Raw genomic sequence first — 15,539 nt, 5'->3', positions numbered from 1 at the left:
CAGCTGTTGGTCCCCTGCCACTTAGATGCCTTTCACGGACAAGTCCATGCTAGCCTAAGAAATTTCCCGAAAATGGCAGTGTTAAACTCAGAATTGGGATTTGGATCCTCATCTCAATCATTATCCCCAGTGGTCACTAGCCCTCCTCTGGCCAGCTCGAGGAAAATGCTGGGGTTTTCATTGCAGCTTACTTGCATATCAGTGGTCCTAGTAAGCACTCAAGAGGAAAGATCAGACCAGCCAAACTTGCAAGGCAGGCTGATGAGCCAAGGTACAGAAAGTACACCTCATGGATTTTTATAATGATGGCCATAAGTCATACAAGGTGAAGCTTAATGCAATTTAGAAAGATTTGAGGCTGGGCACGGTGGCTCAAGCCTGTAATCCCGCCACTTTGGGAGGCCGAGACGGGTGGATCACAAGGTCAGGAGATCGAGACCATCCTGGCTAACCTGGTGAAACCCCGTCTCTACTAAAAAATACAAAAAAACTAGCCGGGCGAGGTGGCGGGCGCCTGTAGTCCCGGCTACTTGGGGGACTGAGGCAGGAGAATGGCGTAAACCCAGGAGACGGAGCTTGCAGTGAGCTGAGATCTGGCCACTGCACTCCAGCCTGGGCGACAGAGCAAGACTGTCTCAAAAAAAAGAAAGAAAGATTTGAAAAAAAGGAAGAAAGGCCCTCTTGCTCACAGAAGCAAGCTCTCACTGGGAAAATTGTTGTGTATAACAAGCATCTCTCTCTGATGATGCTGGAAAAATAAGGCGCTATCAGGGAGGAAGGGAAGGGTTGAAAGACCAGAGTGAGCAGCAGATAGGCACTTGGGTCCTTCCTTTTATTCCCACCCTCTTTTCCACTGGCTGTTGACAAAGTTTCATCGCTTTTTAGCTGTCTGTTGTATTTCAGTACCTCCTTGTTAACCTCTGATTATAACCTGGGGAGAATTATGTTTGACCAGTACTTAATGAATCAATCTAATCCTCAAAAGCTGGTTCTGGACACCACGGAATAAACACCAAGACCACTCAACATATTTTCTGAAGAGTGGATTTCATTAGGAGGCAGGTTAGTCTTGGAACTCAGTCAAAGCAGCTTTAAGTCAGTCCAGCTCCACAGATTTCAGAGATAACAGTACAAGAAAAATGATGCATGGGTTTGTACAGTTAAGTGTTGAAGTGTTGACTTCCATAAAAGAACACAAATGTCAATCTACAGCAGTACCATGGGTATGTAAATTGTGTTATACAGCAAAACACTGCACAGTGACGGGAAAGAACAAACTTTAACATGCACAACAGCATGGATGCATCACCGATAAAAGAGAGCAGAAAGGAGTATGCACTGATTGTTCCAATTATATGACATTCAAAACTTAGCAAAATTAACCCATGGTGGGTGACAAAGCAGAGTCGGGATTGTCCTTGAGAAGAGGGGGATATTGACGAGGAGGGACCTGAGGAAGCCACTGCAGGGCGGGAAGCCTTGTGTATCTTGAGCTGGGTGGTTATCACACAGGTGCGCACAGATATGGATGAGGAGGGGCATGGGGGAGCCATGTGCAGGGCAGGAAGTCCTCTATATCTTGAGCTGGGTGGTCATTGCACAGGTAGGCACAGATATAAAAATTTACGAAGTTGTACACTCACGATTTGTGAATTTTATTCTATGTAAGTTATATCTAAAAAAAAAACAAAAAATAAACTAGATTCCCTAAAGCAGAGACAGCAGGGCTCCAGTCTGAGCTATAGCCATGCCAGCATCTAGATCCATGAAGAGGTTGGGGTTGGCCTTGCCCAGGTGATCACTCGGGGATGGGGGCGTGCTGTGAATGGAAGATGTGCCTGCTATCAGCGCTGATTTTGCCCACCCTTTATTTCTACAACGCCGTCTTCAAAAGAATTACACTTCAATTTTATACCAACTATCGTGCCTCTTCGTGAATCCCTCCCCATCTGGAAAGCCTCGCCAAGCTGCCGCTCCATCTCCAGATTCTTCTCGCTGGCTGCCGCTAGGTGGCTGTGAAGGGTGGCAGCGTCACTGGTGCCCAGCTCAGGCCGCAGCCATGTGGATGCTGAATCCCCGGGGGCTCTGCCTCTCCCTGTGTGTGTGGGTCCTGGGAGTGAAGCAGTGTGGCGTGGGGTGGTTGCACACACCCCCAACTGCAGGGCTGCACCCAGACACGTGCGGTGACCCGGGCTCTGCAGCCACTTGTTGCCCTGGCACCAAGCCAGCCACTCAGCATCCAGCACCTCCTCACCTCTCCTCTGGGGTGAAGCGGAAACAAAAGTATGTGCCAAAATTGTTCTGCACACCGTGTCCCAGATTTTCCACATCTGTTCCCACTTGGGGTGAGGGGTGTGCTTCTGGTGTGACAGCTGTGGGCTGTGTAGGGTGGCGGGCGTTGGCGGTGAAGTCTGTTGTCCTCCTGACCCACACACGAGGGGGTGTGGATTTTATATTGACATCTTTTTAAAATCTGTTTTATTGGAAGAGGCTCTCAAAGGAAGACATTTTATCAGAGTTTTGCGGCCTGTGTACGTTCTGATACCTCTCAGAGCTCGAGCTTCTTACCCATATAGGACAAGCTGTTGTGAAATTGAGTGAGACGATGTAGCCACATGGCGTGCACCTGATAAATGCCACCACAGTGATGGTCAGCAGCGTGGTCACCACTGTCATTTCACAATCGCAGCCCAAGGCGCCCAAGGGGAAGGAGTGCCTCTCTCTGTTTTGACCTTCTCTGACTGTTGTCCTAATAAACAGTGTCCTTTCTGCAAGAAGCTGTAGACTTTTGAAACAAGCAAGTGAAGCGCTCCAAGGCCCTTGTTTTGAGAAGGGGCAAGTGCGTTAGGTAAGGGATTTCCTCAGGTGCTTACGTTCCACGGCTCCTGGGGCTCTGACTCAAAGCTGACCATCTCTGCTGATACTGACTTAGGATTTTAAATCACTTAAAATTGAGCTGGATAGAGAAAAGGTCCTACTTCAGCTGAGAGGTCTGCTTATTCATGATTTTTTTTTCTCTTTCTCATGCAGAGACTGTTTATTTTAGTGGCAGCGGTATTTGGGGGTGAAGAAGGGGAAAGGCAGAGTAGTGTGCCATCAATTCCATGCATGGCAGCTGTGACGTCTTCATGGCACGGGACAGGCCAATTATGTAACCATAAACAAATTATATGTATTAAAAGTTGCCCAATTAAAGGTAAAAGCATGTATGGATTTATTGTTTTTGTTATTACCTAGAAGGGAGCCATGCTGTATTTGAAAACTATGCACAATTTCACATCACAAAATAACCAGTTGTTATTTGAGGGGCTGGTGTTCTGATTAGTCTTAATTTTTTAACTCATAACATTTTTGTCCCAATCATCAACACTGTTAAGAACAGGTCACTGGTACAGTTAAGTTAAAAATGATTCAGGTCAGGAATTCCTGTCATTAACAATTTTTTGTATTAAAGTTGGAAAAGTTTAAGGAAATTTAAGAACCTATTCCTTAATAGTTAAAAAATAAGGAATTTCATATATGCCAAATGTTAAGCATAGATAATTAGCTTGTGGTTGGAATTTGATGGTTTTATGTTATTCAGCAAAATACAATAACGTACTTTCTCAGGCAGCATTTTTACACCAACATTTCCCATTAAGACCAGTTTGTTTAGGGAATTTTTAAGCTACATCTGTATGTAATAATTTTTTGAGATTCCAAAGACTACACAGTCTAATAAAACTCTAATCCTTCAACTATCTTCAGACTAATGTTTGTAATTATCCAGTAGATGACCAAGAATTGATATCATCTGTTGATTCCAGAAATCATGGCAGAGAAAATGCTGTCAGGAACCCAAAGAAAATCAGAGGAAATGGTACCTCTTAGAAATTCTGAATCTTTTCTATTAAGATATGTGGCTTGACTGCTTAACCCCCAAATGCCTGCTTAGAAGGTAGTTTGGGGCTATATTGTAATAATCATTTAGTTCCTGCCTTCTTCTGCCATAGAAACAACATGCAGAAGCAGCATTGCTTACGACCCACACTGAACCTGAAGGGATGAATTACACGTGATGATGGAATGTGGCCATATTAACGCAGTCACAGCAGTGTGTTACCCAATGGACAGTACTGGAGCGGTTTCCACAGAGGCATTCATGCGATATGCAGAATACAGACATTTTACACAAACACTTACGACGGTCCTTTTCAGTGTTGAAAAGGAATTCATTATCTTTCAGAGTAAACATGTGCTTTGAAGTATATAACTCGGAGGTATAGAAGTTAGATCATTTACCCCAATGAGTGTGACTGGAATTAGAACCTTTAACTAATGTGAGATGTAGTATAGATCTTGATAAGTGTCTTTCTGGTGTTCCTGTTAAAATTCATTCTAATTATAGTTCCTGCAATTGTGTAGCATCGTACAGTTTCCAACACCCTTTGCTATCCATCATCTTATTTGAAACACATAATAATCTTACAAGTTCACTGATGTAGGTAACAAAACTGGTACCGTTTCTGAAGATACACAGTGATTGTTTCGGCCAGTTAATTAAGGCAAGAGATCACTAAACAATCATTCTACAGTTATTCCTACTTTTTTTTTTTTTTAAGTCACTTATTAAGTGAAAGAAGCCAATCTGAAAAGGCTATATATTTTATGATTCCAACTCTATGACCTTCTGGAAAAGGGAAAACTGAAGATAGTAAAAGGATCAGGGGTTTCCAGGGTTAAGGGGAAGAAAGGCTGTGCAGGCAGAGCACACAGGACTCTTAGGGCAGTGAAGCTGCTCTGTGTGATTCTTCAGTGGTGGATCCATGGCTTCATACATTTGTCCAAACCCACAGAATGTACAGCATGTCAACTGCGGGCTCTGGGTGATAATGATGTGTCAATGTAGATTCATCAGTTTTAACAAATGCACCACTCTGGTGCAGGATGTGGATCGTAGGGGAGGTGACTGTGTGTGTGCCACGGAGGGGGGCTGTCGGAACTCTCTGTACTTTTCTCTCAATGTTGTTGTGAATCTAAAACTGCTCTAAAAAAAAGTAGTCTTTTAAAAAATCATTTACTACATATGAAAAGGAACAAGTAAAGCAACAACAACAAAATGTTATTCTGCAGTTTCAGATTGCACCAGTAAACCTAGCCAGCCCTCACTAGGGTCTTCTGACGGTTATATAGTTAAAAGTACACCAGCACCCCTGAGAGTAACTTCAGAGGCACGCTGGTCTAATGGTAATGGTGTCGACTTCACACGTCAACAATTTTTTTTAAAAGTAGATTTTCTTGAATCTGATCATGTCCAAGATACCTCTTCTTTTGGTATAGAATGCCTTTATTCAAACTACAGGAGAATGCGAACATATCCCTTTGCTGTAGTTTGGCTAAATTCCTGAGGCTGGCTTGGGCCAGAAACAAAATCCCTGAAATGGTTTCTTTTTTTTTTTTTTTTTTTTTTTTTTTTACCCTCTCCCTTTTTCCTTCTGGTTGGTGGTCTTGGGGCCTCCAAGGCCCCTCAGGCAGAGGAGAACTGGCAGTTTCCCCATTCATTTTTGGCACTTCTTGAATGGAAAAGCGAACGTCAGACGGTCCTTATAAAGTCCCACGTGATTCAGCCACCCATACCGAGGGTGGCCCTGGCCGTGGATTTACACATAAGGCAACTCCATGGCGTATTTTCCCCTTTGGCTGTTGAATGTAACTACCAAGATATGCGTTGGGCAGACAAAATAGAAATCTTCCGTGTGTAGCATGTCCAGTTGGATACTGTTCGTGACATAGAGACGAGCCCACAACTCGGGTTTAACCTTCATTCTTGAAATTTGCCAGAACAAAATTTTCATAATGAAGGTGCTAATGTATCTTCTGAAATACTGAGTACTTCAGACAGGGAGATGTGGGTGGTATCTAGTAGCCTTGTGATAAGACCCGTATTAGACTAATAGGAGTCTTATCCCCAGATTAAGCCACCTGGACAGTCCACCTCCAGTCAACGAGAGTGTTAACATGGGAGTAAGTGTGACAAATGCCCAGTTGGTCTGGACTAAATGTGACAAAATTGAGAAACAGATCCTACAAGAGCTGGATTTTAAAAAGAGAGGAAAAAAAAAAAATGGAAAGGCTAGCTGCTTGCTTCTTTTTAAGACTTTGTTCATGTTCTCTCCCCCAAAAGCCAATTATGATTATAATTAATCAGCCTCCATTTCCCAAGACTTGTATATCTTAGTGTCTCATCTCTTTAAAAAGCTCCATTGTCCATAAAAATTATAAAATTACATATTTTTTAATGACAGGTAATTTTTAATGTATATTTTTAATTTGGTCGTTGGTTTTAAAAATGTTAAAATATTAAATATCAACTGTGAATATTTTGTGGTGGTAAGTTGTCAGGTTAATGCAAAGATTCCAAAAATAATTCACAGACATGTGAAAGGTTGCTCAGAGGGAGAACCAGTCTGATTTTGGAGAAAGTAATCACCATCAGAGGAGCCCTCCGGGGGAGCGGGAGAGCCCACAGGTTTCAGTGAGGTTCTAGATGAATTGCAAAGAGAGGTTTTAGCTGGTTGCAGGAGGGGCTCTGGTAAAAGGATTAGGTCCAGTTCTCAGGAGTTTTTTAATAGGTTTCACATCTTTTGTCAACTGATGCAAGGAAGGATTAGGACAGAAAAGAAAGGTGATTTCATGGAGAAATATCTAATTAAAATATTAAAGACAGTCGGCTGGCATACCTGACCTACAGTCCCGGCGGTGGTAGGCAGAGTTCCTTTCCCTGTTTTTAAACCATACATAAAACAGTCATTTTATTCCCAACAAATGGTTCAAACTGTTATTCTAAACCACTGCCCATGATTTTTTTTTTTTTTTACTGTTTTTATTTACATCAAATCATTCAACTTCACATAATTTTCTTTTTAAGCATTAACATAATGCAAGTGCCAGGCCGTTTTTGGTGATCCCATCTGTAGAAGGTTAGATGGACAATAACACTCAAATAGTTTTTAAACTCTAATAGTGGGAAGGCAAGGCCACATGGAACTTCCCTGAGACTGAATTTCATTGGCCTGCCTTTCAAGTGGTGTACTGTGAAATCCAGCATTTCACCCCGTCAACTTCCAGAACAGGGCTGTAACTAGATGTATGGTTTGTAAGAATATCCATGTATACTTCCCCTTGTTTATAACAACTTGTGGGGGGGGGGGGGGGCTGTCCTTTTTTTTTTTTTTTTTTTTTTTTTTGAGACAGGATCTCACTGTGTCACCCAGGCTGGAGAACAATGGTGCCATCCTGGCTCACTGCAGCCTCCATCTTCTCAGTTCAAATGATCCTCCCACCTCACCCTCCTGAGTAGCTGGGACTACAGGTGTTACCACCACGCCTGGGTTATTTTTGTATTTTTTGGTAGAGACGGGGTTTCATCATGTTGGCCAGGCTGGTTTTGAACTCCTGAGCTCAAGCGATCCACCTGCTTCAGCCTCCCAAAGTGCTGGAATTACAGGCATGAGCCACTGCACCCAGCCACCTAAATTTGTTTTTAGTCTTCTGAACTATTAAATAGTTGTACCAATTAAACCAATTGCACCAATTCTACTACAAGGTGGAATTTCTTATCATTCCTTTACAAACAGGATATTCCCAGTTGCTTGTTTTTGCTTGTTTTCTTAGCAGCTTCAGCACCATCCTCACATAGAAGGGCTGGCGTCTCACCTTTCTAGGGGTGAGAACAAAGCTGTGCTCTCAGCAACCGGAATCTGTCAAGTCTTCTGTGGGGACTTGGTATTTCAGGTCCTGATGCTGGCCTAGGAGTGCCCTGCACTTGTCTAAAGATCGGAGTCCCAGTGGGTGAGAATTGCTGCCAAGACTAACCAGGGGTGTCAACCAGTTACTTAATTTCTCAGGCTCACTTTTTTTTTTTTATTTTTAATAAAAACAAATTATTGAAGAGGTAATTTTAATAAGTACTATATAATAAGTACTATAGCATATACAGTGTTTACATATAGGCATTAAATATTAAGAATGTTTATTTCAGAATCATATAATTATACCTAATATTTACTTTTTGTCAGTCTTTGTATATTCTCCATTTTTTGCAATATCCATATATTACTTAGGTAATAGGAATAGCAACCATTCAGAAATAGTTCTCATTGATTTTCCTTTTATAAAAGGGTTTCCATGTAGTGACCAAGGACTTAACATCATCCCCACCCCACAGTCCCGCCCATGCCTGACTCCCTTTGCGCTGTGTTTAATTTCTCATTTCATTCATTTACCCTTCTGTGCAGCACATACCAGCTGCTGCTACACTACTGACCAAAAGCATAGGCATTGTCTTTTTTTTTTTTTTTAAAGAGACAGGGTCTCACTCTGTTGCCCAGGCTGCTGTGCAATGGCGCCATCATAGTTCACTGCAACCTTGACTTCCTGGGCTCAGGCCACCCTCCCACCTCAGCCTCCCAAGTAGCTGGAACCACAGCTGCGTGCCATGGTAGAGATGGGGTCTCACTCTGTTGACCAGGCTGGCCTTGAACTCCTGGCCTCAAAGTGTCCTCCCATCTCGGCCTCTCAAAGCTCTAGGATTACAGGTGTGAGCCACTGTGCCTGGCTTTAGGCATTTTCTTTCCCCCCTGACTTCTTCCAGGCACCTAGAACCAACACTGCGTGGACACATGTAGGTCCTCGATAAATATTTTTTGAACAAATAAATAAACTTTCATGGCTCCTGCCCCGAACTTGAAACCCCCCTACGAGGGGTGGGCGGGGTCGTGTGGTGTTCACTCACTTACGCGAATGAACTGAGAAATAACGCACTTCTGCCCAAATTCATACTCATTCACACTCCTCTCAGCAGTTTTCTGCAGTCTTCCCAGCCCCACGGAAAAGTCTGCTTTTGTCAGAGGGGGGGATATGCGTGCTTTCCCGTATTTACTTTACCGCTGGGCAATCCATACAAGGCAGCTAAACTGCAGAGGGCACTGGTGTTAGCATGCCCCGTGTTTATAAGGGACTTAAAAAAATATACAGGCTTGCATCCACCATACCTACCATACTTGCGTGCTAGAGATATTCCCGGGGCAAAATGAGGTGAGGTGTGGACAGTGCTTTAAGGTGATTCAGAACTACCCTGTTAGGATCACTACCTTAGTGATGAATGGTGTGGCTGCAAAGTTGAGTGGCTGTCTTTATATCAGAATGATTCTAGAATAATTTAGGAGAAAATTCTCATTGTTAGGTTCCTTCAAGCCCAAGGAGGCTATAGCGAAAAGAGAATAGGTGTTGGCTGTCTAGATGGGCGCTGTTTAATTAGAGTCGACCGTATCAGTTGCCAAATGAAGCCAATCTTACAGGACTATCCTGTAGAACAAATATATATTTTGCATATTTAATATGATATGTGTATGTGTGTAAACACACACACACACAAACATACATATATACAGGGAGAGAGAGAATGGTTTGCCTGCTGACTTGCCATTAAGTACCGTAAACATCCTGCAAATTGTGAACAGCTAATTGGAAAACAGTCTGTCCGTGTTCATGATTCATTGTATGCATCCTCTTGATCTCAACTCAGGAAATCCACAAAGCTGTCCAGGCCCTGCTGTCATTTTGTGGCCAGATATGGAGAGATCTAAACCACCTCCTTTCTTCCCTGTCAAAACAGTTGTGCCACATCCTCCCTCTCTTCCTCATCTTGACTGACTCCCTCACAGGTGGTGTGTCTGTCTCTCCTGCCCCTGCCCCCCACACACACCTTTATTTCTTTACCTCAATCTTTCAGATTTGCTCTTTGTTCCTAAATACAATCTTCCTTCCAACCTCTTATCATGTCATTTGTGGGCCAGGAAAGATCCTGATTATGCTACAATGCCACTGTACGTGTTTTAAAAAGAAGGAAAGCTGTACATTTGATACTAAATTTGGCATTTTAAATAAAGGGCTGGTAAAAGAAATCTCTGAGTGCTAATCTCCAAGAAAGGGATGGAAGACGGGGGAAGGAGAATCTGCTTCCTATTTCCACCATTTCAATAACCTGACATTTTTTTTACCTTGCCCATATCTTTCATAATATTTTTGTTTTATTTTTTAAATTACTCCCATGATGGTAGAGTTGATTTGAACTCTTGTTTTTCCATTTTAAATATACAAAATTTCAGTTATTTTATGGATTAAAATAAGCACCATGGACCATCCTGAGCATCTGATCACCACTGATAAGACAATTATCCTTCTCAAGTTCCGTGTACACTTGTAGATTACAGATACACTTGTGGATTACAACCTGTTTACAACTGTAAAGAGCCAAATTGACTAAAATCAGAAAAATTTCAGACTTCAGTATTGAGACTATATGGATTATCTGGTGTCTCAGTAGAAGGTAAGATTATGGAAATCCATTTCCTAGTTCTAGACTCTGCAAGCAAATAGTATGATATCTGACTAGTTAATCCAGTATCTCAGACAACGCCATATAGTAAACAAAGACTACTTGACCACAGAAAACAAATGATATATGTATAATATATAATCCACATAGAGTAAACATGTATTATATTTTATATATTTTATATACTGTAGAGGCATGTATTGTACTACACATATACATATTGCATAAGAGATATAGTAAACTATATTTGTATTTTCCAAAATTAAATATATTGCACTTCCCCTACCATAGTGAAACTGTCTCTTCTCCATTCCTTACTGCATTCCTTACTATATAGTAATACTAACACTGAGCACAGTCATATTTCACCACTCAGGATGGAGCCAGCGGATACAGTAATGGTTCTTGTCCTCCACTATCACAAGAGACCAGTGGCTGTGAATGGGATGGGATTTTTTTCTTTCCTCTAATGAACCAAGCCCTGGGTTTTATTGTTGTTGTTTTAATATACAGCTAATGAGTGTTTTGTAGCCACACACGACAACACACACACACACACAGTCCCTAGCAAGGGCAGGGTGGGACTGGCGGGCTGGGTTCCTCTACGAGCCTCTCACCATCCGTTTCTCCCAGTGACAGCAGCTATGTTTGAAGAGCATAACTGCATGGTTTCCTATGCATTGATTCATGAGTAGTAGCTATCACATCTTATTAAAAAGATACACTGTTATTACTTTGAAAGAAAGAAAAGGATTGCAATTCACATTTACAGTTTCCAGCCTGTTCTTATGTCGTTTAAAAAACAAACAAACACACAAACAAAAAAGATGGCAGAGGAAATGTTTGCATCCGTAGTAGGCATCAAGTTTATTTTTCAAATCATTCTGTTTTAAAGTGTTCATAGACTTGTAGTTGTTTATAGGTATGAGGCACTCATCAGTGTGAAATAGTTATTTCCTTTCCATATTTCCTCTTATCAGGAAAAAAAATCCCTTTGTTCTTACAATCCGTTTTGCTAAATTATTTGTGAGTTTTTATAAAGTGTGTTTAATATCACCAGGGCAGAGGTTCAGACTAGTTGCAGGATTAGCAAGAGGGACGTAGCATGAGTAGTCTTTGGTCCATTGCAGTGTGTTTCATGTGCTAGCGATCATGAATTTATCTTATCCTTGTTTAACTACTACACAGCGAGTGAGCTGTCCTGTATTGTTCCATTCATATTCCTCTGAGTTCATTCAGAAGCCTGACACTTCCTTTGCCGGACAGATAAAAGGGGCAGCGTGGGACCTTTCGGTGATGTGAAACCTGCTTTCTTAGTCGAAGCTCCCTAGGCTATGCTGACCACTCAGAGGTTGAACTACTATTTATTTGCCCTAAAATGAACCAGAAACTTGGTCTTAATTTCCTTCCTGACAAGTGTTTTAATTTCCTAAAAGTGTACAGATTTTGTAGTGGGTTGTTTTTCAATCTTTCATTTTTAGTGCTGATCCAGGAGAGAAAGGAGATATGGAAACTTTTTTTTTTCCCCAAAAAATAGCTCAAAAGAAAATATGTAAAACCATGAAAAACACAGAATTGTGCTGCTGCTTTCTGTGCTAATCAAATCAGTGGGTGTTAGGTTGTAATGGTGACCCTTTAACTGTGTGGCTTATCTATCATTCCATTTTATATTATTTTCTTCCTCATGAGAAAATCAGTGTTTATTATCACAGGTGACAAAACACAGGAGATACACAAACAGAGAGGTTACATTTAATCACTTTAAGTGGGTTTCATCTTTGCTTTTTTGTTTTCATTCCCAAGCCAGAAGCCTGTAAACCAAGCGACAGTGCAAATTGCCTTTCTCAGGTGCACATCGCTGAGATAGGCTGGGAGAACAGGTGTGGAGCTCGTGCAAAGATAAACATTAAGTCATTCTTGGTGAAACGATATTTAGCTAGACAGCTGAAGACGGACTTTTGAAATAGCATTGTGATACTGCTGTTCAAATATTGACTAAGTGAACCTGGAAAGGAAGAAATTTTGGTCGCCTAACATAGAATTCCTTGTCTTTTTCTGTCTTTATCTCAAAGACCCAACAGAAGGGGTAGTTTACCTAAGAAAGAAATATGAGCTTTGCTTATGGAGTTTCAGGTATACCTAACGTAGGCTTAATTAAGCAAATACAATTTAGCAGCCTTGCATTTAGCAAAGCACTCTTTTATGTTTCCTGGCCATTTCTTCTAGGAGATGACTTGCCCGTCGGGCAGATTAGAATATTTACTGCAATGCGTCTTTCATCCCTCACTGTGACTCTGTAACCACGGTAGATGTGGGAAAGTCATTAAACATCAGCATGAAGATTTACAAAGAAATAGGAAGTTCAAGTTAAGCAGATATTTAGGATATAGTTTGCCTTCCACATATGTCAACCTGTGTTGCTGCATACTTTTTAAGCTTAGCATAATTATTTACACAGCTACGAATTTTAGAAGATGTTTAAAAGCGCACCACAGTGACCTGGGAAAGGAGGGAAACTTACTGGAGCACTGAGCCAGGAGCTTAAAAAGACATTGCTAGTGAGTTTCATATTACATGAAATCTGTATTTGATAGGTCATTTTGGTAAGTTTTTGTTTTCAATGACTCCTCTTGACACAGTAACCAGTGGTGCTGGGAACATTCATTCACATTGATTCGTTTAAGCTCATGACTCAAATAATAACTTAGTTGTTTTCTCTCTGAAGGTAGGGGAGGTAATGAGAAGCACAGATTAGGCTCCAAAATCCGTTCCGAGATTCAGATAAGGTGTCCTAACAAAAGGCTTATGGTGAAATGAAAGAGTGAGAAAATAATTGTGCTTTTCTAGGGTAACGTGTCAAATGAGGCTTACCAACTTTTAAAAGACTATATACCTTTAGATAATCACATTCCCTGCCATGTAAACATTGTGATGTAATGGCATCATCATGCTACTTAACAATTAATGTATGCATTTTGTTTAAACTTCCTTTAGAATACATATAGTCCATATAAAGAAAATTCCAGGGTCGTTTTGGGTTTTATATAAATAGCTCCCATGTTTACATGTAAAAAAAATTATTTGTGAAAGAAAAACAGAGCTTTCAATATCCTATTTTGGTTACATCTCCATAAAAAGTCTAGGAAACAGTGGGATCATCTGTGAAACAGTGGAATCACCCCAAGAACAAACTGTCAGATAGATTGTCCTGTCATGGCATGACTTGAACATAACCGTCCCACGTGGGGACGCATGCCGCACTGGTTGCTGGAACTGACGGGGGCTGCAGTGCTGAATACCTTTGGGACGCTTGGGAAATGTGCCCCTGTTTACAGATGGCAAAAGCCCTTAGCAGTAGGGCCCTGAGATTCTGAGAAACACAAGGTCTGCTTTATTTAATTTCCTCTCGTTTACCAAGAGTCACAACCTATTTTAGTAAATAAATTCAGGAAATTGGTAAAGCACTTTACTCCATCCGTTATGCCTCGGTCATCAGCATGCTTGTCACGGTCTTCCTGGCTCGCGGGCTGCTGTGGCTCACAGCCTTCCCTCACTTGCCTGCAACCAGCTGAGAACCTCCGTGGTGATGGGTGTTACTGAGCTTAAACGATGTAAACAAACAAAACGGCACACAAGTTGTGCAGAGAAGTGTATTTCCTCTACCTTGTTAGTAGAGATTTCTAACTTTAGAGATTTTCTGTATTGACTCTGGCATTCTTTCCAAATAATTATTTTCACCCCGGGGACGACCCACACACCCTGGGATAGAATAAAAGAAATGATCTTTCATTTGAGGGTACCAGCAACCCGCTCTCCAGCACTAATCCTCTTTATCCTTCTTCTTCTTTTTTTTTTGTTGTTAAAACCTGAGCTGCTGCCAAGCTGATCTTAATAGCATGGATTGTTCACAAAGACAGATGGATTTTTTTCCTACCTTCATTAGCCACTGAGTGTTGTTTTCCATGATGTTCTCCAGCACTTGCAGCCTCTGCACCGAGTCATCGTATTCTAGCGGCGCGTCCCTCTGCACAGCATTGGACATGTAGGGGCTGGAGGAAGAGCGGCAGTTGTCCATCTCTGGCAGGAGGAAAGTGTAGCTGCAGGACCCATGCTGGACCTGATACTGCTTCTTTCCTATGCTGTCCATGCTCTTCCGAAAGTTGTTATAGGCTGCGGCCAAGACAAGATCACAGCTCAGGGTAAAGAAAACAATCTGCCACATTCTTTCTTCAGTAATAAGCCAGCAGCTTAGCAAACTTGAAGGCACACACAGGTCCAGAGTCCCGAGCTGCTGCCGTCTAAAACGCAGGGCTCCTACGCTGCCGTGGCCGGGTCCGTCAATGAAAGTCTTCTCTTTCCTCTTTTTCCAGTAGCAAACTTGGTTTTTAGTGCTGTGTTCTCTCCAGGCATGCAGTAAACTGTCAGATTGCAGTGGGAAGAACAGTCGTGCTCACTTGGGAGGGCTGTGTCAGCTTTTACAGAGCAGCTTTCACGGTCCTTTGTTCCTCTCTCCCCAGATCCTACAGTGTCAGTATCCGAATCAATCACTTTCCTTTCCTTATATGATAAGTTGATAAGAGCAGCCAGACATGTGTAGTGGGCTGCTCCGCCCTCCTGGCTTATCCGTTATCTTCCTGTAGGGGGTCACTAGCCAGGCAACAGGAAAAATCAGAGCAGAATGCCTGCCGTCCAACCAGGACCCATGCCGCAGAAACCCTCTGGGAAAAACCGATCTGTCACAGGACCCCTGGGCATTTCCTAGGCACCACCCCAATTAAGTATTTCCTAGAGAGAGCAGTTGATCTCTTTTGTCTGAAACTGATTTTGCCGTGCTAAACTGGCAAAATATCTGAGGTAATAACTTTAATGTTAAAGTACAATGAAAGTTCCTGTTTTTTCCTTTAGGAATAAAAATACTACAAATAGGTCAGGACTTCGGTTTATTTTTGTTATTACAAATAAAGAGGAAGAAGTTTGGCTCCTGTAAACGTGTGCCTTTTCAGAGGGAAAAATAGATTCATTGATATTAGTTGATTCTTGAAACACTAGCCAAGTTAGAAAAGATTTTCATTTCAAAACAGTTGGATAGGGAAATCTTCTGTTATTAAGTCACGTTAGAAACATCAGTTTCTGAGCTCTGACCTTTATTCTTTTAAAAAAA

At 41.8% G+C, this 15,539-nt stretch overlaps 1 protein-coding gene across 3 annotated transcripts in view; it reads right to left on the bottom strand.

Annotated features, from left to right (window-relative positions):
* ANGPT2 (angiopoietin 2) overlaps positions 1-15,253 on the bottom strand; it is a 60,917-nt gene extending 45,664 nt beyond the window's left edge. The window contains exon 1 of one of the 3 annotated variants that reach the window (XM_050801091.1): positions 14,313-15,253. In XM_050801091.1, coding sequence (XP_050657048.1) covers positions 14,313-14,600 — 288 coding nt within the window. In that variant the 5' untranslated portion in view covers positions 14,601-15,253. The remainder of the gene's footprint in view (positions 1-14,312) is intronic. The other 2 variants (XM_050801088.1, XM_050801089.1) reach the window with 2 other exon arrangements.
* Between the last annotated feature and the right edge of the window lie 286 nt (positions 15,254-15,539).

Source organism: Macaca thibetana, chromosome 8 (genome assembly GCF_024542745.1).
Source record: "Macaca thibetana thibetana isolate TM-01 chromosome 8, ASM2454274v1, whole genome shotgun sequence".
NCBI lineage: Eukaryota > Metazoa > Chordata > Mammalia > Primates > Cercopithecidae > Macaca > Macaca thibetana.
This window is presented reverse-complemented; position numbering and strand designations above follow the sequence as displayed.